The sequence below is a fragment of the Camelina sativa genome, chromosome 2, assembly GCF_000633955.1.
Source record: "Camelina sativa cultivar DH55 chromosome 2, Cs, whole genome shotgun sequence".
Lineage (NCBI taxonomy): Eukaryota > Viridiplantae > Streptophyta > Magnoliopsida > Brassicales > Brassicaceae > Camelina > Camelina sativa.
The window spans coordinates 23,448,717-23,457,608 of NC_025686.1; the positions used below are offsets into that span (position 1 = coordinate 23,448,717).

The window sequence follows — 8,892 nt, forward strand, 5'->3', positions numbered from 1 at the left end:
TTCACAAGAGGAGAATAATGGTTAGGAAAGATCAAGATATAGAGTTTAAGATAAATTGTCTTTATTATGTCATGAATTTTGTTTACTTCTTTTCTTTTGTTTCTTTCCTCGTGTCAACGACATAATCTTCTTTTTCTTATTGGGTCATAAAGAAATAAAGTAACTAAAGGTTTATATTCACGTCGGCCAATAGGAGAATCAATATTCCCTCTTACACGAAGCTTCTTACAAAGGATATCTCTTATGAACAAACTTTATAAAAAGTATTTTTACAGAGCGCATTAATGTTATAAGATATATTCGCGTAATTTGTTCAAATCAGAGAATTAATTTAGTCGTCGTAAACTCAAATATCATGTTTTACTAGTTGTTAATTCGTAATTTCGTATCTTAAGTTAAAGTAAAGTATGATATATACACTATCTATTGTTTCTCTATTCCTGATAATTTTTCTATTTCCCACCATTTCTTCATCGTGTGTCTAATCTTAATCACGTCGTTGTCAATCATACTACTTTGGTTATGAAAATTTAAAACAAAATAAAAGCCGGGTTAATTTCGTAAACTAAAAGAAATTATTGGTAGGATGTGATACAACAAAACATATCAACCAGGATATATAAAATGATCGGAACATATAATATAGCTCACACCCAATGACCCAAACATATTTTTAAAAACCTTTTTCTTGTCGACAATATTTTCAAACATTTGTTATTTGTGTGTTTAGAAAATATCTGATTCTTACCTACTTATTTATACGATCGTGATCAAGTAAACAAATATGTAGGTCCATTTGAATACGAAATGACATGATGAAATTCCAACAGAAAATGATCATTTTATTTTATTTTGGTCATTCTTTTATTCTTGCAATATTGAAATGTATTCATCATCTAATTCCTTACAGTTCGACTAAACAATAAAACGATATTTTAGAACTAGGAGTCATTGGGATTTTGGGATGAAATTTTGCTAATCTTAAATATAACTGTAACTATATTTATAATCATGAGTTATAAGTCTAAGAACGTATAATGATTTGCCCGAGAATCTAATTAGATCTCCACTAATGATATTTAATGAAATATTGCAAGAGAATATAAAATTTTAAGAATAACTGGAATTTGAGGTAAATATCCTTATCATCAACTAACTGCAACAACTAAATTTTGTCAAAAGTAAAGAAAAACACAACTTCAAGCATTAGATGCTTTCTCTGTTCATTACAACATCGAACGAAAATTCTCTTATAAGCATGCATTAAGTTAAGTTAAAGAACCGACCGACACAAAAATAATATTTTTCTATAGCGATGGTTAATATAAAACGAATCGAATAACAATTTTCCAGTGATTAATTAGTGAGATTATTATATTTAAAAAGGCAAAAACAACAACTTTGCCTAATCAAAACGCAAGAGACAACATAATAAAAGATACGTCTCTTTAAGTTCTTACTTATCTCAATACTCTCTCAACTAAATTTGATCAGAAAGAATAGAATAAAGCACAAAACTCACAAATCAAGTCATTAGCAAGATTACATGTGCATAACAAAATACGAGGAGACGAATTGAACAAAATATTAAGAGTACTGATTGGTTAGAAAAGGCAAATAGACAACAACATAAAGAAAAACTCTGTATATGTCGGCCTAAAGTATACTATTTGCCAAGTACACAAATATCTGTTTATGTCGGCTTAAAATAAAATTTATCAATTATCAAAAAGTCTCATCAACTCTTGGAGACTTTGGACTTTAACCAAACCAATAGATTTTGAAAAGTTGACCGGTTATCGATTAATCTCAACAACGGTTCACCTAGAAATCATGGTGTAATTAAAATCTCGGTTTAACAGTAAACCGGACTCTACAAGAAGAACGATTTATTGTTCGACATGACGGTCCGGTTTGGTTTTAAAAGTACATATTGACTCCATCCTTAATCCTTTTTGAGCAAATTTCTCATTTTTGCTGCTCACATTCGAGAGTAATAACGACAACAATCTTCCAATTTAATCTAGTGAACAAAGAAACTGAAACTGAAACCGAATCATGTTCTTATATGACTAGTATCAAATGAGAGCATTAACAGACACAAAACTTGAGCCCTTTTTCCGGGTATTGAAATGATCAAAGCAAAAGACAAAAAAGAGAGGTAAAGATAAAAATCAAAAGAGAAGCAAAGCAGTGTTGTTACTTATCAATTAGTCTTTCTCTTCGTCTGAGTTTTCAAACTTAATCGAATGTGACTGAAGATCGATCTGTCCTCCTCTGTAGCTTCCTCGTTTCTTCTTCGTCTTCTCATGTCGGAAATCCCTAAACCAAAAAAAAAAACCAAAATTTACGAGATCAAGACATGAACCTTATCGCTTTTCTTTATTTTTATCCTACATATTAGATATAGAACAGGTACAAAGGCTGAGGAAAATATTGGGTTCTACTTAGGGTAATTCTAACCAAACCAAAACAAACCCTTCTAAGACTCTCGTTGTCAAAGGGTAATTCTAGATATATATATAATAAGTTCAAAGGGTGGAGAGCATTACCTTCCTCTCACTTGCCCTAGAATCTCTTGAGCTTTATAACCATAGCCAACCTCGGCATTAGGCTACAAGAAAGAGCACCAAACTTCAATAAAGGCATTGGTAAAACAAAGATTGCTATACAAGGAGCGATGGAGATTATATGATACCAGTGCATAATACGAGTTGTCTCTCAGCCTCTCGTCAGTGAACACAACGTCGTCAACGTTCACTCTCTGAAATGGTTTCTTCGGCTGTAAAAAAGTTCAAAACACACATCAGTACACGATCTCTAATCCCAAAAAAAAAAAAAAAAATGGGTGTAAACACAGTCACCTCTTTTGAGTTAGAAAGCCCTTTTCCTGACATCTGATTTGTTGATTTCGCTTCGCTTTTCTCAGCATTCCCGTTTTCCTGAATGTCACTCTGCTTAACAGGTGTTTCTTGAACTCCCTTGTCCTCTTCTACTACTTTCTCTTCCTTCTTCCTACGTTTTGATTCTTCATCATCATCCTCAGTCTCTTCTTTAGTCTCCTCAGGCTCTGATCTTTTCCGTTTCTTAGAAACTCTCTCCTCATCATCATCATCAGCCTCCACAGATTTCGACTTCTTTTTCTTCTTCTTTTTCTCTTTCAATCCGTCTTCAACCTCAGCTTCAGTCTCTTTAACCTTCTCCTCCTCAGCCACCTCCACCTTTGTTTCCTTCTTCTTCTTCTTCTTTTTCTCCTTCTTTACATCCTCTACCACTTCCACCGCATCCTCCTCCTTAATTACATTCACAGCAGCTTCTTGATCTCTGCAACACACAGGACAATAAAAGCCAAATTGATAAGGCTCAACATGACTAATGATGCAATGTAACTAAAACGCAACAAGAACATAATGTTACATATGAAGTAAGCAAAACAACTTACTTCTTCTTGTTCAAAAACTCGCTGAAAATTTCCTCTAAATCAGGTAAAGTAGTGGAGTTCAACTCCTTCTTCTGCAACAGTAACATAAAGAGAGCAAATTCAAGTAAGACACCTAAGCTACATCACCAAAAGGATCAATTCCATAGTTTCTACGGTGTTGCAATCAACAGTAGCTAAAGAGTGGTCTTTTCTCTTAAGAAAAGTCGAAAATTGTATGTAGCCCAAGTGAAAATCGAATGTACAAACCTCGATTTCAGCGTCCGAAAGCAATTTCTTGAAGCATTTGGAAAACCCACTTCGATCCAAGAACTGAGCAACTGAACGGAGCAGAAGAGCCTTCTGGTCTGATTCCAAGTTCGAAGTCTTGCTCTCGCTACCCATATCTAGTCTAGAGATCAATCAATACTTGGCGAGGCAGGGAAGCTAAGAGAGCTGGGTTTAGAGGAGGCTTTGCTGCTGCTAGGGTTTTGAATTTTTAGGGTTTTTAATTCCGGGTGCGTGCCTAATTAAACCCGACCCGGTTTCTATACCTGGTTTGTTTGTTTGTTTGTCTGTCTTCAAATCAGTCATCATCACTAGACTTGAGGCCCAATGGGTCTTACAAAAGGTAAGAGCCCAATGGGCAATAGCATAATACAAATTCTTGGGAGCTAATGACAAATTTGTTTCTTTCTTTTCAATAATACATACAGCTATGGTCTCTTTTTCTTAGCTGCCAAATTTAGTCACAGAGGATCGATTATCTAAGACGCTTTCTGTTATACTGTTTTTTTTTTTTTTTTTTTTTCCGCAGGTGATTTTGAAAAATGTGTACACTTTCAAAATAGATAAGTATCTGAGCACCTTTTTTCTCAGAGATTCTTCGCAATTTTCTCAAACACTAGTTATGGAAATTTCTATACATTTTACATTGCGTATAGAAAAACTGTTTTCTAGAATCTTATATAGTTTCAGAGAAATTGAAACTTGAAACTGTGTTGGCCAAAAATACTAGAATTATAGTGATTCTCTATCTTAGCATCTTTTCAATACCATAAATACTAGTCCATGTAAAGAAAAAGAATAGTGTAGTTTTGTTTGGAAAAAAATATTAGTCCTTATACTATTTAACTATTAAGTAATGAAACACACACAAAAAAAAGGTAGTGGAACACAGAAATATTGCAAACAATAAAGTTTTCTCTGAATACATTTTTTTTTTTTGTGTGATAAATTTTGATTGTTCGGTATAATAAACACTGTTGATCGATATTACATGTGAAATGTGTTAAAACTGAGAGTTACGTTAGTGCTCATGTCCATGTTCTTCGTCGAAGACAGACACGATACTCGCGAAGTTACAGTGATGGTTACATTAATAATGTGACACCGGTGACAAGCCCTTGTTTGTTCATTCCTTGTCAGAAACAAGTTTTGTTTTCTCTCCTTTGCCACTTGATTTTCTAAAGTTAAGATATTGAATTTTCTTGTTGCAGCTACGAAGTAATAATATAAATGTACACGCTTCGGAAATAAATACGACTTTGGCCCACCCTTACGTATGTATACAACTTCTTTTCTACCTAATCTTATCATATGCGCTTAAAAATGTAATTCGTTTAGGACATTTCTCATAAAGATTATGTACGTATTAGATCATTTACTAGGAAAATAAGATAAATCGTTCTAATATTTTAGATCTAGGAAAAATCAATCTGGTACAATATTGTAACTTGTTTTTATTGAAATCTTATACTATTTGAGTTCACCCACGAATAACACTGTTACTCTGTAAGAAATAGTAAAGCCAGCTTTTACGATGAAACTGTGCATGTTGCTACAAAGAGCAAACCGTTCACGAATACGGATGTTGCAGTGAGGCTTTTGTTGGTTTCAGATTCTTACATGTTTCAATCCATAAACTTAAAGAGCAAAAAAAATAACAAATTATACTTAAACTAAGATTCCTAAAATTTCAAAACAAAATTAGAACTACTTAAAATTATGAAAAGCTTCGCAACAAATAGAATGATAGGAAGTGTTGTTTTAGTTCGTGATCTCGGGTTATATATTAAAAGAAATAAATAAAAGAATTGATATAAGCTATAGTATAGAGATATAAGAGCTGTTTATGTTAATATATTTGTTCAGTAGATATATATAGATAAGAGCTGTTTATAACCCCCAAAAATAAAAGATGTTCTTTCCCTTTCACTGTATTTATTTGCTTTTGAAATGCTCAAACAATTCAGTTTCGGTTTCTGACTAAAAAACAACATAAATCACTGACCACTGATGTCATATTGCATGTGACCGAATCAGTTGTGATCTTTTTCTCTCTGCCTCTCATAAATAAGTCACGAGCGAATACTACTAAAAAGTTAAAACCTCATAATTCTGAATGGGGATCATACTTTTTTCCTTAAACTATTCACATATTTTTCATATTTAATTAACAGATTCGCAATCGTAACGATCAATTATTAGATCAACTAGTGATGCCATGCGACACTACTACGTACAATATATATATATATGCTGTATGCAAGTACACAATCATGTTTTCTTTTTGGTATGAGAAATCATGTGTTGACTTCTCCATCTATACTATTAATTCGGGAGTACAAAAGAAGAAAAAAAAAAAATTTGTCAAAAATACCATATAATATCCTTACGGCTAAAGAAAGAAAGAACAAAAAAAAACAAATTAAGGGCAAATAGGTAATCGAATGTGTAGATGGGAAGCGGATCCTAAATGTTTGGCCATAACCTTATTCGGATCTTAGATATATTAGATGTATCCAAACACTCTCTTCTTCTTAAACCCGTAGGAGAAATCAAAATCCAAACGGCATAATATTCAATACCTACCATATAAGTTCTGTTACTAATTAATCAGCGACTATATACAAAACAGTTTAGACAACTTACCATACGTAATAAACGGCAGCATTTTAAATAATTACCATTTCTTTTCGTCATTTAATATGATAAAGATCAGCCAATCTTAACAATACCGATTTCTACACCTTAACATTAATAATATCAATTATATCAAATAAAATCGGAAACTATTTTAATGCAATCCCTGATCATCCTCTCTCATATCAGATCAAACCGAAAATAAAGTCAAAACATTAACTGAAAATCTTTGATATAATATTACTAAATTATATTAACCTTCTAAAATCAAAACTAAATATTCGTATTCTTTAACTTTTAGCAACTATCCCGGATCTTTAGTAAAGAAAATAATTAACGTATCTTATCACTAATATCTAATAAGCATATTCTAGAATTTATCATTTCCCGAAAACGTCTCTATTAGTCATATAAATACAAACCGATGAACAAGCTTAATACTCAATATTTTAGATCTATCAGCTAATTTTGTCATCAAGGCTGCTAATCGNGTAGGAGAAATCAAAATCCAAACGGCAAAATATTCAATACCTACCATATAAGTTCTGTTACTAATTAATCAGTGATTATACACAAAACAGTTTTAGACAACTTACCATACGTAATAAACGGCAGCATTTTAAATAATTACCATTTCTTTTCTTCATTTAATATGATAAAGATCAGCCAATCTTAACAATACCGATTTCTACACCTTAACATTAATAATATCAATTATATCAAATAAAATCGGAAACTATTTTAATGCAATCCCTGATCATCCTCTCTCATATCAGATCAAACCGAAAATAAAGTCAAAACATTAACTGAAAATCTTTGATATAATATTACTAAATTATATTAACCTTCTAAAATCAAAACTAAATATTCGTATTCTTTAACTTTTAGCAACTATACCGGATCTTTAGTAAAGAAAATAATTAACGTATCTTATCACTAATATCTAATAAGCATATTCTAGAATTTATCATTTCCCAAAAACGTCTCTATTAGTCATATAAATACAAACCGATGAACAAGCTTAATACTCAATATTTTAGATCTATCAGCTAATTTGGTCATCAAGACTGCTAATCATGGGTGAAGAAAGCTCGCTAACATCAAGCCTTTCAAAACGGTAAGGTGAAATCGATGATAGTGTACAAGGTACAACATAGATGGGAGGGACTAAATTTTTGTTTTCTTATTTGTTTGTATCTTATATGATCTACAACAGAATCAAACTTGCCAAAAAGAACGGTTTTGAAGGATGTTACAAACATACCTGGTCTTGCCAAACATGGTCGAGAAGCACCATTGATCAAGAGAAAGCGATTACAAGGAACTGAAAACAATGTGATCTTCCTTAAACAACAAATAAGGTGATAGTTAGTTATGGCATTACCAAGTTATTAGATCTATATTGTAATCATATAAGTAACACACATTTGTTGATATAATGAAGCAGGATCTGCTGTTAATCCAGCTTAACATCTTTACAAGAATCAAGTGATGTTAGCTTCGTGCTTGCTCATCCAGTAATCCGACTAAACAAAGACAAACTCATGGAATCTCTACACAATTTAGTCCTCCATCTATTAATAGCAAGCAAGGTAAAAAGGTTTTGAATAGATATTGAGTAACTGCTGAATACTATCTATACATTATTGTGTGTCTATAGTCATCTAATCATGCATTAGAACTAATATCAAGTCGATTATCAGGTGTAGCTTCAATGTAAAATCTTTTATACAACATATAGACAAAACAACAATCCGAATATTATTACTTAAGTCAGAGCTATTTTAACTAATAACAACCATTAAAATAAGATCTTATGACAACTTTTAAAATTTTAAAAATAAAGTCAATTCGAAGAGTCTAACGTTATTATGTCATTTTGCACTCCATCAATTCCATTAAAACTCAAGGCAATTGACGATATAACTATTGGGGATTGGACATGTGTTCAATTAATTATATAGAAACACATCAATGTTTCGGAGTAGAAAAACTGAAAGACAATTTACCTTGCTTTATTTTTTTTTGTAATTGAAGGATCAGAGGCCTCCAAATATTGTACACATGCTAGAGGACGACAAGATGAAGCGGTGGATCAAAAGAGAGGTCAGTTTCGTATAGCCATCGACAAAGCGGATCAGATCAAGAACCTGAAGCTGGATTGCAAAGAGAAATCGGCTTAAAGGAGTAAGCAGCGCGAGAAGAAGCTAAGTATAGTGCATGTCGATTTAAATTCTCTAGAGATGAGGCAAGGGTAACTTGGCCGTCTTCCGAAGTGAAGTCGCCGGAGAGGAGAGACCATACGAGATTGTTTCTTGGGGACTGATTCCCACCAGGAATGCATCGGATCTCGAATCGGTGACGGAGGAGATTCCTGAGATGGCGGCGACAATAATGGTATGTGTCGTGGTGGATTTATAATGGTGAGGAGTAGAGGATGCGGTCGTTGAGGACAGAGAAGGTGAGCCGCCGAGAGGTTTGACAGAGGAGAAGGCGATGAGAATTGAGATGGTGAAGAGAGTGAGAATTGACCATCGTGACTCCGTGAT

The 8,892-nt window shown here is 32.9% G+C and overlaps 1 protein-coding gene across 1 annotated transcript; it reads right to left on the reverse strand.

Annotated features, from left to right (window-relative positions):
* On the reverse strand, positions 1,995-3,919 carry LOC104733992 (nucleolar and coiled-body phosphoprotein 1). Its single transcript, XM_010453508.2, has 6 exons — positions 3,689-3,919; positions 3,443-3,513; positions 2,865-3,324; positions 2,699-2,782; positions 2,553-2,614; positions 1,995-2,322 (listed from the first exon to the last, which is right to left on the reverse strand). Exons 1-6 carry the CDS (start codon positions 3,821-3,823, stop codon positions 2,211-2,213), a joined length of 924 nt encoding a protein of 307 aa, XP_010451810.1. The 5' UTR covers positions 3,824-3,919; the 3' UTR covers positions 1,995-2,210.